Source organism: Pelobates fuscus, chromosome 9 (assembly GCF_036172605.1).
Source record: "Pelobates fuscus isolate aPelFus1 chromosome 9, aPelFus1.pri, whole genome shotgun sequence".
Taxonomy (NCBI): Eukaryota; Metazoa; Chordata; class Amphibia; order Anura; family Pelobatidae; genus Pelobates; species Pelobates fuscus.
Genome location: NC_086325.1, coordinates 63,913,693 through 63,940,227, shown reverse-complemented (window position 1 = coordinate 63,940,227; position 26,535 = coordinate 63,913,693). Strand labels below are relative to the sequence as shown.

Here is a 26,535-nt window from a genome sequence, read left to right as displayed (position 1 = left end):
TGCCACTCAGAAGAGTTGCACATATCTTTAAGGTAGAAATGCCCTAACTTTTTATAGGAACCCTTTTTCCAATACATTCCCATCACATACTGGTCTGCATCTGTTGGGCTTGGATGCTCAATATTAAGAATTAATTTCATTGGTGTACTCCCCCCAGGCTTTCTCAAAGTCATCCTCTGGAGGAGGGATCTACCATGATCATCTACTTTACATACGGCACTTTTTGGTTTGTAACCCCAGGCAGGCCCGGCATTCCATCCCGCCGCCCCCCAATGATCACAATTGTGCCCCCATTGTTTGTCAACTACACAAACATATGGGTCTTTCGAATGAGGGATATCTCTATAGATGCTCTGGATTTGTGGTGTGGGAAATGGGCATTCTACAATATCACAATAGTCAAAGGTATAAGTAGCCACCTGGGTGCACGATGAATTATACCAGAAGGTATACCCACTAATGTCTTTGGTAATGGCTACTTGCTGGGCCTTCATAAGGCTAATTAAGGAGAAGATGTACCAGAGATACATGTTTGTGCGATATTCGCTTCCTCTGGGGCAGGAGATTTCTTGCAGTGGGAAGCGTGGACCCAATTTGGTCTACCGGCCAATTTGACGGAGGTTGCGGTAATCAGGAGAACTTGGAATGGACCGTCAAATCTTGGTTCTAGGGTATTTTTCCGCACAAACTTCTTGACCAGGACCCAATCTCCGGGGAGTAGGTTATGGGAACCTGTATCCAATTCGGGATCTGGAATTGAAGAGAAAACTTGGGCATGTATTTTGTTTAGGACATTTGCAAGTTCAGTTACATAGTCTACTAAAACATCTGATTGGAGTTGCAACTGCTGCGGATAATAACAACCTAGTCTGGGTGCTGTCCCAAATAGAACCTCATATGGGGACAGTGAATGCTTCCCTCTAGGTGTGTGCCTAACACTAAATAGAGCTATTGGTAGGCTTTCTGGCCAGGGCATCTTTGTTTCTTGTGACATTTTTAACATTCTGGTTTTTAGAGTGCCATTCATGCGCTCCACTTTACCACTACTTTGTGGGTGGTAAGGGGTATGGAAGGCTAGAGTCACCCCTAGAGCAGTCCAAATTTCTTTATTCACAGTTGCTGTAAAGGCTGGGCCTTGATCACTCTCAATGACTTCTGGGAGTCCGAATCTACATACAATATCTGTAAGTAGGCGCTTTGCGGTTGTTTTTGCAGTGATATTGGCCACTGGGTAGGCTTCTGGCCAGCCTGAGAACATGTCCACTATTACTAGTGCATATTCATGGGGCCCACTCTTGGGCATTTGGATGTGGTCAATTTGAATTCGCTGGAAGGGGTACATGGGCTTTGCCAGGTGTTTCGCAGGCACCTTAATTGGTCTTCCTGGATTGCATTTTGCACAAATGACACAGGCCTTGCAAAAGCTATTGATCAATGTTGTGATTCCAGGTGCTTCATAATACTTCTGTATGAGGGCGGCCATCAATTCTTTTGACAGGTGTGCAGGCCCATGTGCCCATTGGACAACTGCTGGATACAAATTTCTGGGAAGGCAAAATTTGAGGTTGTTGTAATATATTCCGTCCTTTTGGACAGCTCCTTTCTTTTTCCATTTCTGGATTTCTTCAGGAGTGACTGCAGCTTGTTGTTCTTGTAAAATTCGCAAATCAGTAGGAAGAGTTTGCAGAGCAAAAATAGGGACTTCTTCTTCTTCTTGTCCGGACACTTCTTCATCCACTTCCTGCAGATCCCTGGCCGCTAGCTTAGCAGCCTGATCAGCCAAATGGTTGCCTCTTGCTTCATCTGTATCCAATTTCCCATGGGCCTTAACTTTCAAAACGGCCACTTCTTTGGGAAGTAGGAGGGCATCCATTAGCTCCTTGATTGCAGTGCTGTGTTTGACTGGTGTACCAGCGGTGGTAAGAAATCCTCTTGTCTTCCAAATTAGGCCGAAGTCATGTGCCACACCCAGAGCATATCTTGAATCTGTATAGATGTTGGCACGTTTTCCTTCGGAAATTCTGCATGCTGAAGTCAGAGCCTGTAATTCAGCTTCTTGCGCAGACATTGCTGGCGGTAAGGATGATGATTTGATGACTTCGTCTGTTGTGGTTACGGCATATCCTGTGTGATATGTTCCTCCTTCATCGGCATATCTTGATCCGTCCACAAACAGGGTAAAATCCGGATCCGGTAATGGATTCTCATGCACAGTTGGTAAGTGCACTGTTTCCATTTTCATCTGTTCAAAACAGTCATGAGGTGTTTCTGGGTCATAATCATTCTTTATGACCAGGTCTTGAAATTCCTTTTCCAGGAAATGGCGTGGCCATGCTTCTAGAAGGTCAGTTGTTGGGTATTTGGCAATACCATTTTCCTGTAGCTGTTCTTCATTCATGGTGGCCCATAGTTTTGCCATGGGCCCAAGATCTTTCCATGACCTTGTCTTCAACTTGGTAACAGGAATATGTGGGATAGCGGTATCCCAATGGCGGTAGAGGTAGTTGAGTTGTTGAGGTAGCTGGACCAAGACCATGCTATTACCTTCAGAGTCACAATAGAAGTCTTGTGCAGTGAGCTTTACATCGGTCCAGTGGTAAAGCTCATCTTCATAGCAAGGTTCGGGAGTAATGTTTGGCTTGTACCACATGGTACAGAAGGCGTAATCCGGGCCTTCACAAAGAGGTGTCTCATCTTCATAAAATGTCAAATGTGGATGCATGACTTTCTTGATACATCCACAGAGCAGATAAATGTAGGTTTCATCTGTGATAAATCCATAATAGATACCCCCCTCAGGGAGTGGAAGAAGAGTGGATGGATTAAGCACTTGACATCTTTGGATGGAAATGTTGTCAGGCAAAAGAAGATGACACTGTAGGCGCAGGTGTCTGGCCGGAGACACGTGCTTGAGCTGGACTTGGTTGATAATAGCAGAAATGTCATGAGGGGCTAGAACAACCAGAGGGTGGCCAAGGACCAGGTCCGAGGTTCTTTCTATGAGCTCTCTAGCAGCAAAAACAGCCCTGAGACAGGAAGGGGTCCCTCTGGCCACAATGTCCAGTTGACATGAGAAATATCCAATAGGCCTCTGACGGCCTCTTAAGTCATTAGTTTGGGTGAGAACTCCTGTTGCATGGCCTTGTCTTTCAGAGACAAATAATTTGAAAGGTTTGGAGTAGTCAGGTAGGCCCAAGGCAGGAGCTGAAGCAATGGCACGTTTTAAAGCATCGAAATTGTCCAGGGCTTCATTGGTCAGACAAAACGGGTCAGACTTAAGAGCGTCATAGAGAGGTTGCATAAGCAGAGAGGCTTCTGGGATCCATGCTCTGCAGTAGGAAATGAGGCCTAGGAAGGCATGAAGAGACTTTGAAGTCCTTGGAGGTGGAATGTCCAGAACAGCTCTTACCCGGTCCCGAGTAAGATGTCTGGTACCTTGAGATAGGCAATGTCCAAGGAAGATCACTGAAGATTGACAGAATTGTAGCTTGATGAGTGAAGCTTTGCATCCCTGTTCTGCCAAATAGGAAAGAAGACTGATTGAACACCTTTCAGTGGTGGGAATATCATCTCCACACAGCAGTAGATCATCCACATACTGAAGCAGGACAACTTCTGGGTGCTCAGCTTGCCATGGGTCAAGAATGGTACCCATGGCCTTTGCAAATTGACTTGGAGAATTTTGTGCCCCTTGGGGCATGACAGTCCAGGTATACTGTTGCATCTCATGAGTGAAAGCAAACCGGTATTGACAGGATGGGTCCAGTGGGACACTGAAAAAGGCATTGGCCAGGTCAATAACTGTGAAGAATTTTGCAGATGGTGGGACTCCAGAGAGCAGAGTATGGGGATTTGGTACAAGAGGGGTGTCCAGGACGGTAGCTTCATTAACAGCACGGAGATCCTGAACCATCCTGTACTTCTCTGGCTCACCCTTTGGAGTTTTCTTTTTCACAGGAAATAATGGGGTGTTGCATTCAGATTTACATTTCACCAGGGCACCCTTCTCCAAGAGTGCCTTGATGTGGACAGAAATAGCAGCAGACTGGGCTGGTTTTAACGGATATTGTGGTTTTCTTGGTAACTTAGCTCCTGGAATAAGCTTTACCACCACAGGGGGAACATTTAGGTGACCTATGTCCTCTGGGCCTGAGGACCATAACTTGGCGGGCACCTGTGTTTTTAATTCCTCTGGGAAATTGGACCTTAATTCTGCTGCTTCCTCACGGGGCTTTTCTAAATGCAGCATCAGAGGCAAGGAGCACAGGGCTGAGGTATCTGATACAGATAGAGGTGTGAACATTTCTACTTGCCCGTCTGGGGTGAAGGTGATGGATGCTTGCAGGCGTGAGAGGACATCAGCACCTAATAGGTTAATTGGGCATGTGGAGGATACCACAAAGCGAGCAAGCAGGCTAGAGCCAACTCGTAGTGGAGTTGTTAAAGGGCTATGTCTTGGCTGACCATCCACTCCAACGCAAGAGACATCAATATTGGACAGGAAGGATGGGTCTGGCAGGTCTTGTTCTCGCAGAACACTACGGGCTGCACCTGTGTCAACTAGAAATGTGGTGGGGTGGCCTTCAATGGGTAAAGTCACTGTGGCAAGTGGCCCCCCTTTGTCCCCTGTAGACACTGCCATGACAGGGGTCACAGACACAGGCTTGCCAATTTCCTATTCATCGGGTTCCTCAACTATTGGAACCTGTTTGGTGGCTTTGGGAGCCGGGGCAGGCTTGGGTGGTTTTCTGGGTTCCCTTTGCTCCCTTTTAGGTTCTGGACAGTCATTTCTAAAGTGTCCCTTTGCTCCACAATTAAAGCAATGTCCCCCCTCCTCCGGTCTGGGACCTCTTGGGGCTGGAGCGGAGCGGGATACCATGAGAGGAGCTGAAGTAGGTCTCCTTGGGGTCTGAACAGATTCCAAACCTCTAGCAACTAAAAGCAGGGTATCCAGGGGAACAACCTTATATTCAGGGCGTGCGGCAATGATTCCCTTGCGTATAGAGTCTTTAACGCCTTGGACAAACGCACCTGACAGCATTTGTGAATGAATTTTGTCAGTAAGATCAAATCCCAAGTCTGTGAACATTTGATACAGTCTTGCATGAAACCTTTCCACTGATTCTCCTTTATCTTGAATAACATCAGTAAGGCCAGCAGCCTGATCTGCAAGTTTATCCTTAGCCCATTCTCTTAATTGGGTGCAAAAGGTTACCCCGGAAGGGTAATCAACATCACTGGAAAGCAGATCTGTACTGAGGTGACGGGCCATGCTCGGCCAATATGCATCCCCCGCTTTAATAGCACAAATGCTCAGCAAATCACGCCATGCGGCGGAATAAGTCTTTTGAATTTGAACTATCCCTCGGTAGAAGGGCATAGGCTGTTTTTCTGGGTCAGGGAGTGATTTCATTAGAGCACTAGCTTGAGTGGGGTTGAAAGCAACATATTTAGGAGGGGCCTGTTCTCCCCGACCCTTGTGGCCAAAGGGGTCATCGATAGAACGATGAGTTGGGGCTCCCGCGGCAAGCTCCGATGAGACATGGGACACCCTGTCCATCTCGTCATCATCGAATTCTATGATATTGGCTCTTTTGCGTGGTGCAGGGCCCGCATGAGGTGAAAGGATCGGTGGTTGGGAACGAGCCCCAGATGCAGGGGTGGCTAGCGAGTCATAACCTGGGGATAGGTAGTCACCGGGGATTACCGGCATCAGGGCCGAACTGGGGGCCGCCATATTGGTGGCCGGAGAAGGTACTACATTAGGGTTAAGGGAAGAGGCGGCGGCCATGTTGGATGAGGGCACATCCGGGGCAGACTGTGCCGGACTGGGCATGACCGGAACCTGGGGGGTGGCTTGGGGAATGGGTAGTGGATATCCGGGATAGGGCAGGGCCATGGGATATGGGAAGGGGTAGGGCCAGGCTGGGGAGGGGAAGGAGGTGGGGTATTGAACTGGGGTGGAGATGGGAGGGAACGGAGAGGGATTGGTAGGGGTGGGTGTAGAGGGAGGAGCCGGGGCAAGGGTGGAGGAGGTGGTTAGTTGGGCGGAGGAAGAGGGGAGGGGATCATTAACGGAGAGAGAGTGTAGGGAAGGAATGGCAGGTGAAATTTTAGGGGGAGGTACAGCAGGTAGCGTAGGGATGGATGAGGATGATGGGAATGTTAGAGACGGGGAGGGGGAAAAGAAAGATCCATCAGAATTCAGGACCGGGCAGACAGGGGAGGTGACGGGATGGGTGTTAGGAGGATTGGGAGTGGGGAACATAGTCAGCTGGCTATCACCTACTGCTGACTGAACCTTGGGGATAGACGTCCCCTGGGCGCCACTTTGGGGCGCTGGCTGAGGGTAAACCCCAGCAACACAGTTATTATGATACACAAACAATTTCACACCTTTGTGATTTATCTCTTCCTCAACCCAACCTTCTAGCTGAATAGCCTTCGCTACTCTGTACCATGCTTCAGCAGTCTTTAATAAACCATTATCTGTAAGCTTGCCTTTCATTTCTGCCAGTAACTTGCGCCAACTTTCTGGTTGCAATCTTCCACCCGTTGGTACAGTAATTTTACATACTTTTGCAATCTTTTCAACACCTTTAACCATCTCCTCACCCTCTCTGTTTTCTACCAAATCACATGCTAACCAGCCCTTACTGGGCTTGCTTAAATCCTGTCCCATAATCCCTTTACCCCTATACCAGCGTCCTGGATATAGAGAGAGAGAGAGAAGACTGAACAAGAACGTCTACAATGCTCGACTGCCACCCGAGAACCGTGGGACTTTCTCAGGTGCGTCTTCCCAAAACGTAGACTAGTCACTGAATCCGCCTACCCGGGGTGGTAGACACGGATTGGAGCGAGGTGAGAAGTGTGTGACCAATCACTTCTCTTTTAAGAGGAATGGGAGTGGATAGTATAATAATATAGGAAGTGTAGAAAAGATGAAAGGCAAGGAAAATCCTTAGAGACAGACACAGGAGTTCATGAGACTCCTAATTAGACAAACAAGACAACAATACAATTGAAATACAGTGCATGCATCACAGTTCAAATGAAATCAACAATAATCCCTTTCCTTTACTCGTGTGCTTACTCCAAAGTCACCTCCCTCAACCCCGTAGTGTCTCCGCTCGGAGAACGACTTTCATAAGTCTCACTACCAGCGGCCACGGAAAACAACTGACACCGGTCCGAGTTCCGTCAGCCTCCCTCTACACAGCGGTCCACAAGGATGTGGCCACCTCTATCCTCACTCCCGTAGTGCCACTATAAAACCCACTTATAAGTCTCACTACCACGTGATGCGGAAAACAAGCAATGCCTACTTGAATCCCCCCAGGAAACAGAGTCCCCTACCACAAATAAACAGAAATACCATGTGTACAAAGAAGCTAGCTAGGCTCTCAAAGTGACACAAGAAGGATCACAGGAAATTATGAGTCTACACAAAATCCACAGTTCCAACACCCCTCTTTTTCCTTACAGCCACAGCCACGAGGCTCCTAAAAGAGGTAAACAGGCAAAGAAGACCCCCAGGAACGCATCCGCAGGTCAACCCCCCTTTTTCCTTACAACCACAACACCGTGGTTCCTAAAAGAGGTAAAACAGGCAACAGAAGACCCCCAGGAACGAATCCGCAGGTCCACCCCCCTTTATTCCAAAAGAGGTAAAATACAAACAGATAGACACACACACTGAAGACCCAGGCAAGTCCCCTCAGGTCCACCCCCCTTTATCCCAAAAAGGGGAAAACAAGCAAGACAGAACCCCAGGCAAATCCCCTGCAGGTCCACCCCCCCTTTATCTCAAAATGGGGAAACAGGCAAACAATTCAAACACAATTCAAACACACCCAGGCAACAGATAGACTAAAATGCAGGTAAACAAGTGAGTAACGAGACACCGGGCAAGATATTACCTGTCTTTGATGTCCTCCCGGGAAGCAGTCACAGACACGTGGACGGGTCAATCAAAGGGGCCGGAACGTACCGGTGGCTCTGCAGAAGTCTCTACCGTGTATCTGGAGGTGATCAATCTCCCTTCCTTCCCCCTGGATTCCTCCGTCCACCCTTGTCTTCCTTAGGACGGCTCACCGGCCGGACATAGCCCGATGCCCCACGTTGGGCGCCAAGTTGTTATGGTACTTTTTGAAAGTAAACCAAAATGTTCAAATGTCTATCTGTTCCTGTCCAAATCAGTAAAATTAAATTGCGTATATACGCTGAAGTAATTAAGTCTGACACGCAAGGTTCAGGTTAAAATAACTTCGAGAAAGTTTATTGGCAAGTGAAGTAAAAAGCGGGCGCGCAGGCCCTTTTAAGAGGCATTTTGCGTCATCATTGATTATTAGAATATCAGCAAATAAACATCATCAATTGGATTAATTGTTAAGTGACGGGGTTAGTGTCTTACCTATTGGTTCGTAAAATTAAGAGGTTAGTCCCGTGCCCACCCATCAGAGGTGGGATTATTCTGGACACGGGGGGGATAAGGGGGTCCAAAGCGTCATTTTACACGGTCAATAATATCAGACTTCATGTCCAGGTGCAAGGTCTCTTATGAATAGAACATTTCATTACTACTGTGTTCTGTGGCCTTCAAACTATACTATCTTACAAGTTCTAAGGAGTAGCCAGCAAGTCTTAAGGAGTACCCAGCACCTCCTGGCATTTGTCCTTGTAGGAAAACACAGTCTTTGTCTACTATATTAATTGGGTTGAGAAGTTCAGTCACGTAATGTAGTTTTAAAATGAACAAGTTAAGTCATGAGGACAAAATGGAGGATTTGAAGAAGTCAGGTTAGGAGGACAAAATGGAGGATTGTCACAATATAAGGTTAAAATGGAGTTAGTACAATAATTCAATACAAGTACAATAATAATTTTTAATAATTCCACATCAGATGTAACTCCTAAACGGCAGAGAAGTGAGCAGTGGGACTGCAGGGGCAAAACTGCTTCATTAAGCTAAAGTTGTTTTGGTGACTATAGTGTCCCTTTACTGATACGTCTGTGTATGTACTTTTCAATAGCATTGTATCAGTGGAGTGGAATCAAGTGTATTCCTTAGTTAATGAAATTCACATAACGTTATGTATTTGTCAACATTGGTAATCCAGTTTTGTCCAGACACAGTCAGGGCACATGGTGCAAACGTGGAGGAGAGCAGAAGCACCATAGCCATGACAGCGAGATGTAGTGGCTATAGTGCCAGGAGTGCCCTAGAGCCTCTTTCCCCAGTATAAGTAGTCAAACTGTTTTACATCTTGCCTTTTCCACCAGTGAGAACCAGAAGCTCCTCCATGGAGCTTAAATTAGCCAATTGGCTGAGAACACCAAACGATTGCTCTGTGCCATTGAGCTAAGTCGTGCACTGTCGGGCTTTGCTCTATGCAGAGCGCTTTTATAGATGAAGTGACTGGCGCCCGGTGGACCCCAGTTAAAATTGTAAAACCATTCTAGCGGTTATGGTGCTTGGAGTGTTAATTTAAAGTGAGTAGCAGATTAGAATGTTCCTATTTGTTTTTAAATCTTATTTTTCTGTGCACCATTATGCAGCAAAGATAAACCATATTGCTTGCTTCTTTGGGTATCTTGTTTGTACTAGAGAGTTTCCAAACTTCTATTCATAGATAATTTGTTACAGAATTGCTTAAAGGTAATAATAATAAAAAAAATAACAAATATATGTATATGTGTGTATTATGTATATGCTGGTGTGCAAAGGTTATTGGCTAGGAAAGTTGCCTTCAACATGGATGTGTCTAAGGTGGTAAATTCCTCGTTGATCTTTTCCTACCTGTTCTGCATATTAATGTGTAAGATAGTGTTTTTACAGTTTAACGTCTAAATATGATTTTATGAGCTATATTAATTTATGGTAATCTAAAATGATCAGCAACTTGAAGGACGATCTATTTAAATGTTTTATTTTTCAATGCGGCCTCATTTCTTTTTCAGGGTGGTTTAATGTAGAAGACCAGAGAAACACAAATGTCTATGTAACAGGTGGGTTAGTTTGTTGTGTGCTCAGATTATGTACATATAACTTACTAAATGCATTTTAAAGAAACATTTATTCTGTTCTTTGATTATTTCAGGGCTTCCTCTAGATTTAACCAATGACGAATTTGTACAGATAATGTCCAAATGTGGAATTATAATGCGAGATCCAATGACAGAGGAATATAAAGTAAAGCTGTATAAAGATAAGCAAGGGAATCTTAAAGGGGACGGTTTGTGCTGTTATCTCAAGGTCAGTAAATTAATCGCTCTTCTATTTGGTTATGAGAACTTTTAGCATTTTTGTATTTGTAAGATGTAGTCGATGCTTCACAGATGTAAGATACGGTCATCAACCAAATGTGTGAGTGCCAGTGTTGATATAGGCTGATATACAGGTATTTATGCTTATGGTAATGGGGAACTTGCCAACAAATAGATATATTACTTAAAGCGGCACTGTCATGCCGAACGTACCTTTCCTCAATCTCTTCCTCTTCTCCCCCTCTCTCAGGATCTGTTCTTCTTTTCTTCCTGTCTTCTTTAGTTTTCTTTAAAATCATAAGACAAAGTAGGGACTCTTTGCCTTATGGAGGTTTCCTCCGCTTGACCAGCGGAGGAGCAAAGTGTGCTTCATTTCCGCTGGTCAGAGCAATTTTCCCATAATTCTTACCTTTCCTCTGTGATCTCGTGATGCTTCCTGTCATTTTAGACGAAACTGCCGAATTGCGTTCTAGCTGAATGAGAACATTGTTTGTTTGTTTTAGAACGCAATTCGGCACTTTGTTCGTGTCGGAATTTCATTCGAATGAATTAAACTCCTATTCAATTTGTGCCGCGGCTGCATCTTGCAGCCACTTAGTAGATAACTCCCTAATTCCCACGGTATTAAGAGAGCTATCTACTAAAAGGCTGAAAGACCTAAATTGGCCTTTCAGCCAAATTTACTAATGCTAAGTAAAGATTACTTAGTATTAGTAAATTCAGCCCCTACTCGCTATACAGCCTGTGGCTGCTCACTGTAAAAAAATAAAATAAAAACCTATTGGCCCAACCCCTAAATGATGGGTGGGGGCCCTAAAGTAAAATAAGGGGAGAGACCTATTGTGTGCCCCCGGCCCCCACCCCTGAGCGGTGGGTGGGGGCCATAAAGATAATGAGAGGGGGGGGGACCTACTGTCCTCCCCCCGGCCCCCACCCCTGCACAGTGGGGGGGGGGGGAACTACTGTCCTCATCCCCCGGCCCCCACCCCGGCGGCGGTTGGGGGCATTAATGATAATGGGGGGGGGGGGCTACTGTCCTCCAACCCACCCCTGCGCAGTGGGTTGGGACCATAATGATAATGGGGGGGGGGGAGGTGGACGACCTACTGTCTGGCCCCCACCCCTGGGCGGCGGGTGGGGGCCATAATGATGATGAGGGGGGGGGGCCTTCCAAAGAACTTTCCCACAGAGCACTGTGATTGGATGGATTTCAAGCCCAGAGGTTGGGGTGAGGGGGGGGAAGGACAGTAGGTGTGTCCCCCCCCCCCCCCCTCATTATCACTGTTCAGTAGACATGCCCCTACTCGCGGTATGCTATTGACCCCCATAGAGTGAGGGGGGACATGGGGGGCTTATGAAGTGGCAGTGTCCCTGCCGCTTCTATCTTTACATATTACAAGGAAGGAGCTGCGTGCCGGTAGCTCCCTCCTTGTAATAAACTGAGCGAACAAACGAACACGGATACACAGTGTTAGTTTGTTCGTCTGATTTTTCTATTCATTCATTCATTCATTCGTCTGTCTGATGAATGAATGAATGAATAGATGAAATTCCTGTTCGCATGTCCAGGTGTTTCACTGGGCATGTGCGGGAATCTCACAGTCTGTCTAGAGTGGGCAGATGACGTGTCCCACAGGGACTTCATCTACCCACACAAAGATGGCAGCGCCCTGAATATAGATCGGGGGAGAACATAAAGATTAATAAAATTTAATATGGGGGGGCTTAGGGACATTTGGGGGTGACTAAGGGTTTAATTGGATGTACTGGAGGCAGGAGGGGGGTTTAAAAAAAAAAAAACGTGATTCAGCATGACAGTGCCGCTTTAAAGATCATATTTTGTCTGCCTCATCTAAGATGTTTGCTTTAATTGCAACTGGATCGGTGTGTCTGCCTCTGGTTTAGATTGTCATAGTTTTTCAATCCCTCAATAAATTTAAATCTTTAAAGGGACACTATAGTCACCTGAACAACTTTAGTTTAATGAAGCAGTTTTGTTGTATAGAACATGCCCCTGCAGCCTCACTGCTCAATCCTCTGCCATTTAGGAGTTAAATCCCTTTGTTTATGAACCCTAGTCACACCTGCCTGCATGTGACTTGCACAGCCTTCCATAAACACTTCCTGTAAAGAGAGCCCTATTTAGGCTTTCTTTATTGCAAGTTCTGTTTAATTAAGATTTTCTTATCCCCTGCTATGTTAATAGCTTGCTAGACCCTGCAAGAGCCTCCTGTATGTGATTAAAGTTCAATTTAGAGATTGAGATACCATTATTTAAGGTAAATTACATTTGTTTGAAAGTGAAACCAGTTTTTTTTTCATGCAGGCTCTGTCAATCATAGCCAGGGGAGGTGGGGCTAGGGCTGCATAAGCAGAAACAAAGTGATTTAACTCCTAAATGACAGTGAATTGAGCAGGGGAATGATCTATACACTAAAACTGCTTTATTTAGCTAAAGTAATTTAGGTGACTATAGTGTTCCTTTAATCTAGAATTTTGCACTAATTGAAAAAGTGAATTTTTTTTTATTGCTCCAGGACATCAGTAATTCCAAACGAACTGATGATTTTTCTTTTCCAATTTATTAAATGAAGAATACTGCCTTAATTCAAAATACACTATTATCCCCTCACTTCCTCCAACTCAAACTCTCGTAATTACTTTACCAAAAAGTTTGGTTTTCTTGCAGCATTAACAGTACAAAAGACATTCTAAATGTTAAATTTATATCAATCCCTTAAGGGGATACGCTAGTCATTATAACCACTACAGCACACTGAAGTTGTTATGGTACCAAGAATCTCTGGGTTCTCTCTGCCAGTAAGCTGTAAAAACCGTGTATGAATGGTTTGACAATTTACTTGCTGTGGCGGACGTCTGCAGTCCTTCTGGTATCAGCAGAAATAAAAAAGGACCATTGGGGTTTTACACTGCAAGGTAAGAGTCAAGCCAGTTGTAAATGGTTCGACAGATTATTGGTGCATGGTGCCTGGGGACTCAGGGCACCATAACCACTATAGTGTGCTGTAATGATTATGATGTCTAGAGTGTCCATTTAATGTCCAGTGATATCACATGTATGCCACGATAGAAAGGGATTTCCCTAACCCCTGGTTCTTTAGGGGTTAAGGCATTATTGACACTTTAATGGTGATCTGAGAAAGGGCAGCAGTCGTATAACACAAGAAAGAATGTATCTGAATACCGTAACATCAGAGGTATACATATCTCAGAGTGGATCTTGTATTAGATGTTAAAGGAACACTAAAGGGTCAGGAACACAAACATGTATTCCTCACCCTATAGTGCTAAACCCATCATTGAGATGGCATGCCCCCCTTCTATTCTCTGGCTGCTTAGAGGCTGCTTTTTATTTTCTTTTGTTTGTATGCATTTTATTAGATCTCTAGTCTATATTTTTTATTTATTTAAGTTCTAACATTTTTCTTCATCTTTTGCCCTTACAGAAAGAATCTGTGGGCCTGGCTCTGAAACTACTTGATGACTATGAGATAAGAGGATATAGGCTTCATGTTGAATGTGCAACATTTGAACTCAAGGGGGAGTATGATGCCACCAAGAAGAGAAAGAAATCCAAAGACTACAGGAAGAAGTTAACTATGCAGCAAAAGTGTGTAGTCTCAGCAGCATGCGCTGGTGGATCTAATTGACAGCTGTTTACAGTGCTACTAGTGCCATTCATGTAGTTAATTGGCAGATTTTGCCATTTAGTGTGTTTTTTATTTCTTTCCAAGATATTTATGTATCTATTTTGTGTTGCTGTTAGTTTGTTTACTTTGTTAACGGGTTACTCCAAAAATCATTGACTACAGGTGGCTTAAGTGATCATGATCGAATCGGATGCTAATCCTGCCCTGACTGTTTATTGGTTTAGAGCAGGCTTCCCCAATCTTCCGGCCCTCCAGATGTTGCTGAACTACAACTCCCATGATTCTATGAATGAAATAGGCTGAGCATCATGGGAGTTTTAGTTCAGTAACATCTGGAGGGCCGCAAGATTGGGGAAGCCTGGTTTAGAGCGTCAGCCGGGTGCTTTCAGCCAATGAATCTACGGAATTTGATGGCGCTATATAAATAATAAAATAATAATAATAAAAAATGGTTGCAAGAGGTTGCAAATAATTTTCAAATAATCCTATTAGGATGATTTTGGTAGAGGTATTTTATGGCACACATTTTGTGTAAAATATGGAAACTGTCTCCAACTGTGCATTGCAGTACTTCTATTTTTATATTTATATCATGTGTTCCTATATATATATATATATATATATATATATATATATATATATATATATATATATATTATACTTTTAAAATAGGGTTGTTTTACTCTTCCCCTCCTTGTTTTATTATTTTATTTTTTAGGCAATTGGACTGGAGACCTGAGAAGAAGGCAGAAGTAAGAAAGCGTTTTGAGCGAGTCATTATAATTAAAAACATGTTTCACCCAAGTGACTTTGAGGTGAGCAGATCTAGTGTCTTTATATAGAAAATGACTGTACTGTGCACTGTCAAATACATACTGGAGACAATTAATTAATTTTACTTACAAAATGCTGAGCTAGAGTTTTAGAAGTACCTTTCCATTGTCCTGAACTTGTATTTTGGATTTGTATTAGTGGGGGTTAAGTCCACTGGTTTTTTTTTTTTTAAATGTTTTAACACACGCACACATTTGGTGTGCTAGATCCTGCTGGTCACTATAGAATAAAATCGTTAATATGAAAACTTGACTACAACTTCAAAGTTATGGCCTACTGTCAAAGAAGATTATTTGAACATCATAGTTACACGATTACTTCTTTTGCTGGGCAGAACTCGCTGCAAATTACAGAAACCTTTAACTGTGTGTGTGTGTGTGTGTATTAATTTAAAAATAAAGAATAGGCCAACTACAGCCTGGAGTGCCCCCTATAATAGCCATAACAATGATGGCTAGCCTAAAGGCTGCACAGCGTGAGAAAACACCACAACAGAAATGTCACTTTATTTTCTTTTATGAGATACTTGCTGACTACTATTTTATATTGTGCTCAAGGGCTTTCTAATTTGGGGCCCAAGGACAAACGTGGCCTACTTAGAGTATTCCATAGCCTCCAGCCTGTGAGAGGTCTTTAAAAGGTTACAACCAGTATTTTGACATGGCCTTTAAATGTCATACAGTGTCCTAGAAATGATGGCTTGCTTCCAGAAAACAGAGTTCCCGACAAATCAGTTACAATCACAAACAATAAATATGTCCAACCTTTTATGTATTTAGTTAACATGCATGCCAGAATACGTCTATACATTTTCTCCATTGTTGCAGTTTAATTTTTATTTTTAGTTGTGTTCATGTTCGATATTTTATCTGGCTCATACATTCATGGTCACAGTGTATTATTAGAAATTGCCCCTTTAGTCATCATCATCGAATAGTATAGATCATTAAAAATGCAAATTCACTTGCAAATGCATTTTAGGCTGGTTTAAAATGCATGCAGTGTCATTTTTAGTATTCTAACAGGAAGCAATGTAATTGTTTCTCTTACACAAATGGCATCCTGACAGTTTTATCCCAGTTTTACAAGGAGTATTTATATTAATTGGGGCAACGGATGCCTTTCATTAACAAGACATATTTTGCACGATGACAGTGAAATGGCATTTCTGGATGTGCAAGTACTGGTCAAACCAGATTGCTTTATACTTATGCGAAACAAAGGAATGTGGGTAGGGCAACTTACTTAACCTCCAGTGCTGTTGCAACTGCTGGGGTTTTAGATCAGTGGCTGGATGCAGTAAATAGTGTCTGCCATGAGAGACGTAGAGCAATCACAAGTCCTTTATTAGTTTATATTGGCGCCTTCCTGTGTAATTTTCATATAAACGTACTAAGGATGTCCTGAAATATTTGCTTTTGGTCGTGACTGCTTTTGACATCTGCGAAAAACACAAAACGCTCCTTAAAAAAAGTCACTTCGCGTACAAACGGCTATCGTGGAGTGTATAATAGGTATCCATAACTTTATTTTTTACAACTATAAATGGCTTACAGTAATGGCGAAATCTCATGTGCGTCTTTTGGTTATTTTCAGAAAATGCTGCCATCTGCTTGTGTAAATTAATGCAGTATAGATAGTGAGAATTCATTATCTCTGTGTTTAATAGTAGGTGTTTAGAGGGTTTCTGCAGTAACTTTTTAGTAGATAAAAGAAATCACATTATTTTGTTCAGGTTTACTAGTCCCTCAATCCAATAATTGTATGGGTTATGGGTAATAGCTAAATATTGAGGTATTTTGTGTCCATTGCCAGCTACTTTGTTTTACCACTTTGCGGGCTGGATTTTACTAGATGACTTGAACTTAAAGGAACAATAGTGTCAGGAATACAGACCTGTATTCCTGACACCACAGTGTTTAACTATTTAGGTAATTCCATGGGAAAGGTGAGTTTACTTAAGTTTTTACCCACACCGCGCTGGTCCCGCCACAGCTGGCCACACCTCCTTTGCAGAGATCATCAATCTTGATTATCCCAGCCAATCTAGTGCTTTCCAATAGGAAAGCATTGGGAGCCTGTTGAGCATGCGTGGCAAAACGCTGTGCTTATCAGCATCTCTTCATAGAGATGCATTGAATCAAAGCATCTCTTTGGCAAACGTTCAAAGCGTTGGAAATGCTACAGGGCATGGAGACGCTGAACGCCAGTGCAGCACTGGACAAAGAAGCAACTCCAGTGGCCGAGTGACTGCCACTAGAGTTAGTCCTAGGCAGCAATATAAACAGTGTTTTTTTTTTTTTTTTCTTTCTCTGAAAAGGCAATGTTTACAGTGCTCAACCTGCAGGAACATGATAGACACCATAACCACCTCATTAGGCTGTAATGGTTGTGGTGGCTATAGTATCTCTTTAACTCTGGTAACTGAATAGCCGTCCTCTCATTGGCATCTTTGTTGTTCCATTGCTACCTTTTTCATACAGTTTTCTCAAACCAGTAATGGGCTGTGAGCATCTGTTGACTCCCTTCTCGTTTAAACGGAGTATCTGGTTGGCAGAAAAGCGGCAGAGTGGACAGGCGACATCTACACCACTCTGGGTTAATCTGTTTATAAACCGCCAGGCACCTTAACAACTTAATTTAATATGAAGCTGTTATGGTGCCCAGAGTGATCCTTAAATTATTTTTACTGGTACTACTAAAGGACTGGTGACGGTGCCTCATTTATTTTAATTAAATAATAAATGGCCAAATATTGAAATGTACCTGTTTCCATATTGAATTCCTCCTTTTGTTCTACTGAATTAAATAATAAATGGACAAATATTGAAATGTACGTGTTTCCATATTGAATTCCTCCATTTGTTCTACTGATGTATATTTTCAATCATTCATTGCCCATTTCCTCTTTCAGGAAGATCCCTTGGTGCTAAATGAAATTCGAGAAGATCTTCGGTCTGAATGCGAAAAGTTTGGACAAGTAAAGAAAGTCCTAATATTTGATGTAAGTAATACCAAACATGTGTAAGTTGGATGTTTCTTTACAATGAACCAAGAAAACAAATATATCACTGACTGGCCACGAAGGCAGAGGAATACTATAGTGTTAGTTATACCGTTTTTTTTATTCCTGTTTCTGTTGTGTCTGTGTGTGAAATGCCAAGCGCACTCACAGAATAAAAAACTAATTGACACAGATAAAATAATAAATATCAGTACAAGGCTATCTAGATCACATGCAAAGAAGAAAAAATAATACATGTAAACAAAGACAAGTGGCAAAGGGGAGTATAATCATTAAGATACAAGATGTATAAGGAAAGGATAGCTAAAAGGAAATAAAAAAAGGACAGTGTCCCTTTAAGAGTTAATGGATTAGATTGAAAAGTATACCATGAGCCAAAGTATCCCTTGATTTGTATTTATATAGTTACTCTGTTCTATGCATTTGCAAGCTGTAATTGTGCTTATTTGGGCTGTACTTGCCTGTCACCAGCATGACACATGTCATGGTTTCACATACTTAAATGAAAACTGATACCTAAAGTAAATTAGGTCATGTTTCAGAATTCTGCACTATTTTTTTTTTTTTTCTTTTCCTTGTAGACAAACTTTAATAGATGCATTTGGTTCTACACTAGAATGTTCTAGTGGTTCTGTGATCGTTTGGTCTACACTAGAATGTGTGTAATTAGTTTGCGCTGTTAATTTCAAGCATTGGGAGTGTATTTGTCTGTAAAGGCTACTCTTAGAGGACTACTGCTTTACATATGTAGTCAACACAAACATACTGGTGATTTGATGTCAAAATTATGTGATGCTGTGCTGTCTACATTTACAGTGTATATTTCCCATGATACACTACCAGACTTTGACCTGTCTGAGCATGATGAGAAATATTTTTGTAAAACATATGCTACATATTCTTCTTTGCATGTGATCTAGATATGTTTTACAAAAATATTTCTCATCATGCTCAGACAGGTCAAAGTCTGGTAGTGTATCATGGGAAATATATACGCTGTTAATGTAGACAGCACAGCATCACATCACTTTGACCTCAAATCATCAGTATTTTAGTGTTGACTACATATGTAAAGCAGTAGTCCTGTAGTGACTAAGAAAATAAGTTATTAGAAAAACAAAATCTTGTGTTTTATCAATATAATTACACCAGAGACACCCTGACGGAGTGGCCTCCGTGGCTTTCAGAGAGGTAGAAGAAAGTGATATGTGTATCCAGACTCTGAATGGAAGGTGGTTTGGTGGTCGTCAGCTGGTGGTTGAAGCGTGGGATGGCGTAACAGATTACCAGGTATTCTATATTTAACAGTACATAAAGGAGTCTATTTTGCAATGCATATGTTCTGATTCACTGACTTTGGTGAGGACCAGTTGCATATTTCTAAATCTGGGTGCGCTTTTATGATATTTAAGGTTGCAAAAGTAGTTTGTTTAGGTTTGAAAGTTCTTTAAAATGTGATAAATACTACACTAACAGAGTTTGCAGGATCTGTTAAGCTGATAGTCTGGCTAATTTGAAGAAACCTTCCCCTATCCCCAACTCGACAGAAATAAATAGAACCCAAAGAAATGATGACAGGGCACTGAAAAGATTTGCATTTAATAAAATCCATGAATGACTGTTAATCCATCATATGTCATGAGGAGTCACTCTTTCCCATTGATGGGAGATGTAGTCAAACCCTGTGTGATTCAATAAGCGCTAAAAGGATTCTATAGTGTGTTAGGAATACAAATCTGTATTCCTAACACTAGTGCCCAATGGTCCCCTCTCGTGGCCCCATCTCTGGCAATAAAGAGTTAAAAAACCCTTTGGTCACCAGCGCTGATGTCCCTGGCTGCTAGATTGGTACTCCACGTCCTCCAAAGTCATCATGTGTAGGCGAGCACCTTGGGCCCTCCCCATGGGAAAGCATTGCCTCAAAGCTTTCCTATAGGGATTTCACACAGATGCTGAATGTCGTCATTCAGAGCGTGAGGAGGTCCAGTGTTTAATGGAGTCAAACTACGTTAGAATCCAGGAAGCACCTCTTTGCAGTCTTAGTCCTTCAAAGTAATCATTGCAGATTCTCAAGAACTGCAATGTTTTACATTGCAAGACTAATGGGGACTTAATTGCATATATAAGCTTGTAACTTGTGTCAGTGTATTTTAGCAGTCTGGTATAGCTGCTATAAGTGTACATGTGAATGAACCTTGAATAACTGGTGTTTCGGTTCTTGATAGGAAATCAGATGAAAAGCAAATTACTGTGCATTGAGAATGGAAATATTGTAGCATGAGTTATTCCAAATGACTGCACTCATAATCTAGTTTAGGTACAGTTAAATTAGTTCTCCTATTTGAATCAAAACATACACCGCAAACATGTGTACTGAATGATCAGTGACACTGTCTTATGACATGTACCATTGTATTTTAAATGTTTTAATGTCCGTATATGGTTTCAGTAATTCTTTCTTGCATTACTGAAAGCACTGCCTGATTGTTAATGAGTTTATTTATTGTTTTACAGATTGAAGAAACCTCTCGAGAAAGGGAAGAGAGGCTCAAAGGGTGGGACACATTCCTCCATTTGGGAAAAACTGAGGGAACCAGTGACAAGAACTCAAACCCTACAAACGAAGTAGAGTCAGACAAAAAAACGAATGAAGATACACCGTCTACAAATAACAAGGACAGTAACGGTGATCAGGCTGAAAACGATAAAGCTGATCCAGCAGAGGATGATGCCGAGTCTACGGATAGCAGCATCGGCAGCAGTGACGAAGACGACACAGATAAAGGACACTTGTAATTTCACAAACACCTGTTTCAGCTCGCTTCCTGTATGGGGACTTTGGGAGAACCACTTGTGGTATTTGCCTGAATATGAACTGTCAAGACGTTTAGAAAATTTATGTTGCAGTTACTGAACAGAGTGGAGAAAGAGAAAAAAAATTACAGAATGTTTTTTCTTTCTATCTTTTTATTTTATTTTTAAACTCATGTAAAAGTTGCCGGAAGCCCATGAAACTGGATTAGCTGGTTTTGTAACTGGTATTATTTCAGGAAAATGATATAGCTATATGACAAGATATGCAACCACAATCCAAAATAGCGTCGGTTCATGTGGGACTGTATTAAGAACTCAAAGGACTCTACGTAGCGCAACATGTATCCTCAGAGACCTGCAAATTTAGATAAATCTAATGAAGTATTCTAGATGTTTTTAAACAGCCAGCTTGTTGCTTCCTAGTTGTGGAATGACAACTCCTGTGATGCTCTTACTTGTAATTTGGGATGGTTGCTGAGCATTGTGGGACTTGTGGCTTCACTGCAGTAGTAGTGCAACTTGCTGAATACCGCCGATTCAAATACTATATCATTTACCTAATCTTATTGTGAGCACTGATACACCTTTCAGGCAGTTTCATACTTCTGTAGAGGTCCATAAAGTGAGAGAAGATGCTATTTACAAATATTTAAAACTTACTAAGTCATTCGCTAAATTGAGAATCCAAAGTAATTTTCACATTTTGAGCCAGAGTCGCTGAACTGAAGGCATAGCTGACCTCAAGACATTTTCCAGTTTGGCTATATTGTCGTTAAATTCTCACTTTAGTGACTTAACCCTGTTAGAGGAACGTGTGTCTTTCAGGATACGGTGTGCTGACTGAATTTGCAGGTTGACCAGCATCCTCTTTCTCTCTCTTTAATGGTCCATTCTGACTAAGTGTAGCTTTGAACTCGCCAGCATTCAAGGTCCCGGGGCACATAATCCTATAGAGCTTTATCTGCCTCATCAGACTAACATTATAGTTGAAAATAACTATGAAAAAAAGAGTCACACTCATGAAGAATTATAGAACTAGATCTACTTGACATTAAGGGTATATTCAGTAAGGGACAATGTACACCTGGGAGCAAACTTTGGTTTCTAATTTTTTTCAATTAATAAAAACACCCACCATCCTCACATAGAACGATACAAATTCAATATTTCTTCATTTATGTAGCAGAAGGGAACGGCTGTCTAGGTATATCTCAAGCCAAAAATAATGCCCATGATACTTGTTTGAAATTGAGCTACCCAAATATTCATGGCCTATCATCATGTATAAGTTAGCACATGTATACATCTACTGCACATCATAAACATGTACAGCTGTTGATGTATACTATGAAAAGTTGTCAAAATCAATTCACCATTTGTTGGGAAAAATCATTTGGGGAAAGGTTTTGTCCCTTTATATTCACATTTTTTTTTTTTTTTTAAAGATATGCCTGACTTTCCTACTATTTTGCACTGTTATATGGCTCTAAACCATTAACAAGTGCAGAATGACATTTATATGATCAGGTCTCTTTTTTGGCCATTGAATATCTTTAAATAGTGATCCCAAACCTTTGGAATTGCAGCTCTTTGAGACTGCTTGTGACGTGAAGTTCATCCAGACAGATGTGCGAATCGTATTCTACAGCAGCTACAGTGCCAAAGGTCAGCCATTTCTGGCTTTCTCCCTATTAAATCGTGGACTGGTTTTTCTTGCTGCTTGCATAGATCTGCACTGCTCTCATTCTTGTAACTGTATTCCATTTAATTAAATTAAAATAATTTGCTTTAATTAGATGTTAGAATTGTATTTAGATTTAAAAAAAAAAAAAAAAAAAGCTGTGTGTTTTCTAACTTTTCATATATGTTCCTTTAAGATTTGAGATTTATAAAAAAATATTTAAATGGATTTAGCTTGTATTTCATACTTTTCTGCTAATTGAATGGGTAAAACTTGCTCTTTAATTAGTGTTGGTATTTTAAATAGCTGCCACGTGTGCATGCGTTTTTAACCATAGAATATTTCTTGTTGAAGCATTTCAAAATATACAGGATTATTTACTAAAGTGTCATTTGCCAGGAATTCAAATGAGATTTTAAAATTGCAGCCAAATGTAAAAAATTCTCCAAGTCATCTTTTTCAATTTGGCTCTTTTGGCCTTAAATATGAAATTTCCTTTATATTCAGCACCATTTGCTACATTAAACTCATATTGCTGCTAGATATTTTATCAACACTTTAGATTATGTTAGTGCAGTGGTTCTTGAGTTTTTTTTGTGACGGGGACCAAAATAATATACATTATTATCTTTGCAACCCATTCTTTATTTGCAAACATTTGATCAATAACCTGTTTTCCAAATTGTAATATGATCCTTCGTTAGACAATATGCTCTATTACACAATTTATGTTTATATGCCTCGTATGATGCACCTGTCCCACCCAATTTTGAGTCCAAGGAGTTTAAGGGACATTCCAGGCGGAAATTGATATGTTCTTTGTTGATGCGTTGTATACATAATGTATTTAAAATAAATAAAAAAAACTTAGAGATGAATTAAAAAAAGAGGAACACTATAACCTTAGGAGTACAAATAACATTTCTAATGCTATAGTGTCCCTCTCCCTATAACTAAAGGCCCAGACCCCTTGGTGAGTAAAATATTAATACCCTTTTTTCACTTGACTGTTTCCAGCACCAAGTGCTGAATTGTTCTCTTCCTCCAGTGCCGTCATGATGATGGGGGGACTGCATGCGCAGCCAGCGGGCGCCGCACACTTTGCAGATTTTCCATAGGCAAGCACTCAATCAATTTTGAAGACTGGATGTCCTCAATGCAAAATGTGAGGATGTCCCAATGCCGTTTCATTGAGTTAAACTCTGTGAGAAGCCGGGAAGCGCTTCTAGGGCTGTACGGGTGACAGCCACTAGAGGTTGTCTCAACCCTGCAATGTAAACATTGCAGTTTCTCTGAAACCGCAATGTTTTACATAGCAGGGTTAAGGGGATAGGGACACTGCACCCAGACCTTCAGTGAGATGAAGTAGTCTGGATGCCTATAGTGTCCCTTTAGTTGTTACATCCGCAATAAATTCCCAACCTTTACATATACTGTCGGTTCGTACTTCACCAAACAAGGAAATGATCAACCAATCCTCATGGAGCAGGAGTTTCTGGAAGTTGCTTTGTGAGCGTTCTATTTATGAAATCTGTTGGTGGAACTACAACTCACAAACATTTGATATACTTTCAGATGACATGAGCAGCAGTCTTATTGGAGGCACTGTGCAGGGGGGAAAAGTTAGTTGATTGTGCAAACGTGTATCGGCTATAGTAACCAGCAAGAAGGAAGTACCGTATTTATCGGCGTATAACACGCACTTTTTCTCCCTGATAATAGGGGGGAAATGATGGGTGCATGTTATACGCCGATATCCCATATTTACTTGCCTGTCTTGAAGCGTGGGCCGGTGTTCAGTGCGCACCGCAGTACTGGAACTTCAATTTCAGGTTCCGGTTTCCGGCAGGACTGAAAGGAAGTGTGCACACTATTGTCCCGCCGGAAACCGGAACCTGAAATTGAAGTTCCAGTACCGCGGTGCGCGCTGTGAAGCCGGCCCACGCTTCAAGACAGGTAAGTAATTATGGGACAAGAGGGAAAGTGCACTAGGGGACACTATGGGAGGGAGGGGGGGGGGGGGGGGACACAATGGGATGGGGGGGGGGGAGAATACTATGGAAAGGGGGGAAACACTATGGGGGAGGGGGGAGAAATTTCCTGGAATTTCCTTCTGAAAATGAGGTGCGTGTTATACGCCGATAAATACGGTATTTTAAAATGGAATAGCTGAAATTGGGGCATTGGAGGTAAGGGAAATAAAGAATAGTGAAAATTTCCCACCCCTATCACCCTCCCCCCAAAAAAGCAAACATCCAGAGTACAGCATGTTAAAAATTCAGTTGTTTATGCCAAAATGTTTAACAGGGCGGCTAGTGTCCCTTTAAGAACCACTGTTTTAATGTAAAAGTGATTTTGGTTTTTAAAGCGGTCTCTTACTTTGTATTCAAGGACGTACTAGCTGAGTGTTCGTCTTAAGTAAACCATAATTTTTTGGTCCATATGTGATTAAGCCATTTTAAATGTTACAATAACACATCTCTACTTATTTATCTTGGCATTAAAAAAAAAACAACAAAAAAAAAAACTTTTTTTATGTGTTATCTATGTCTGTACTTCTGTGAACAATCCTGTCATGCCCATATCTTTATATGTTTTTTTTTTTTTTTAAAGAAAAGATATACATTACTAAACATTTTGCTAGTGCAATGTGTAGATGACTTCCACTCTATCACAGAAGTTGCCATTATAGGATCACTATAAGGATCCAATATTGGGTCCCTGTTTTGTTTATAAAAATTACAGGACTAAAACTAAATTGAAATTTGGCCCCCAAATTAACACTGCTACTCATAGGTCACGAGGTCATGCTTTTGAACTGGAAGAAAGGAGATTTAGTCTAAGGTAAAGAAAATTGTTTCTTTTTTTTTTTTTTACCGGAAGAACAATAAGGATGTTGAATTCTCTGCCTTAAGAAGTGGTTTTTATCAGAGTCCATACAGGTGTTTTAACAGCAAATAGATGCATACTTGCAAAAATCTCAAGAATTCCTTGAGAAGAACATGGTTATCAGCAAACATCAGCACGGTTTTATGAAGCACAGGTCATGTCAAACTAACTTGATTGCGTTCTACGAAGAAGTAAGTACCGTAGAAGTATAGATCAGGGTGTTGCAGTGGATGTGATCTATTTGGATTTTGCCAAGGCATTTGATACAGTTCCACACAATAGATTAGTGTTCAAACTCAAGGAAATCGGTCTAGATGAAAATGCTTGTTCTTGGGTAGAACATTGGCTTAAAAACAGTACAAAGAGTTGTCATTAATGTTAAATTTTCAAGCTGGACAGAGGTGGCAAATGGTGTCCCTCAGGGGTCTGTTCTGGGACCCCTTCTATTTAACATGTTTATAAATGATCTTGAAGACAGCATTGGAAGTCATGTTTCAGTGTTTGCAGATGACACAAAACTCTGTAAAATAATACAATGTAAGCAAGATATTACTTTGCTGCAGAGGGATTTAGATAGACTGGGGGACTGGGCACTCAAATGGCAGATGAAATTTAATGTTGAAAAATGCAAAGTTATGCACTTCGGCGTAAAGAATACATAAGCAACATATACCCTTAATGGAAGCGAATTAGGGATAACAACACACGAAAAGGACTTGGGAATTGTTATAGACAACAAACTATGCAACAATGTGCAATGTCAATCAGCAGTGACCAAGGCCAGTATTGTAATGCATGAAAAAGGGCATTCATTCTCGGGACGAGAATATCATTTTGCCTCTTTATAGATCACTGGTAAGACCACATATTGAATATGCTGTGCAATTTTGGACACCTGTTCTAAAGAAGGATATTATGGCACTAGAAAAAGTGCAGAGGCGTGCTACAAATTTAATAAAAGGAATGGAACATATCAGCTATGAAGAAAGATTAACAAATTTAAACCTATTTAGTTTAGAAAAACGTTGCCTGAGAGGGGATATGATAACATTATACAAATATATTCGGGGTCAATACAAACCATTGTGTGGAAATCTATTCACAAACCAGACTTTACATAGGACACGAGGTCATGCATTTAGACTGGAAGAAAGAAGATTTTGTCTAAGGCAAAGGAAAGGTTTTTTTTTTAACTGTAAGAACAATAAGGATGTGGAATTCTCTGCCTGAAGAAGTGGTTTTATCAGAGGTAGCTTTCCTCCTACATTCCTCATCAAGTTTACCAACATTGGTACCTATCCTTCTCCATTTGCAATACTTACAAATGCAGTATTGTTCCAGATATGGTCGTC

At 41.5% G+C, this 26,535-nt stretch overlaps 1 protein-coding gene across 1 annotated transcript in view; it reads left to right on the top strand.

Moving 5' to 3' along the window:
- Positions 1-22,405, top strand: part of HTATSF1 (HIV-1 Tat specific factor 1) — a 37,401-nt gene extending 14,996 nt beyond the window's left edge. The window contains exons 3-9 of the mRNA XM_063432028.1: positions 9,964-10,011; positions 10,104-10,258; positions 13,737-13,900; positions 14,659-14,755; positions 17,689-17,778; positions 18,952-19,089; positions 20,314-22,405. Coding sequence (XP_063288098.1) covers positions 9,964-10,011; positions 10,104-10,258; positions 13,737-13,900; positions 14,659-14,755; positions 17,689-17,778; positions 18,952-19,089; positions 20,314-20,595 — 974 coding nt within the window. The 3' untranslated portion in view covers positions 20,596-22,405. The remainder of the gene's footprint in view (positions 1-9,963; positions 10,012-10,103; positions 10,259-13,736; positions 13,901-14,658; positions 14,756-17,688; positions 17,779-18,951; positions 19,090-20,313) is intronic.
- Positions 22,406-26,535: the final 4,130 nt, after the last annotated feature.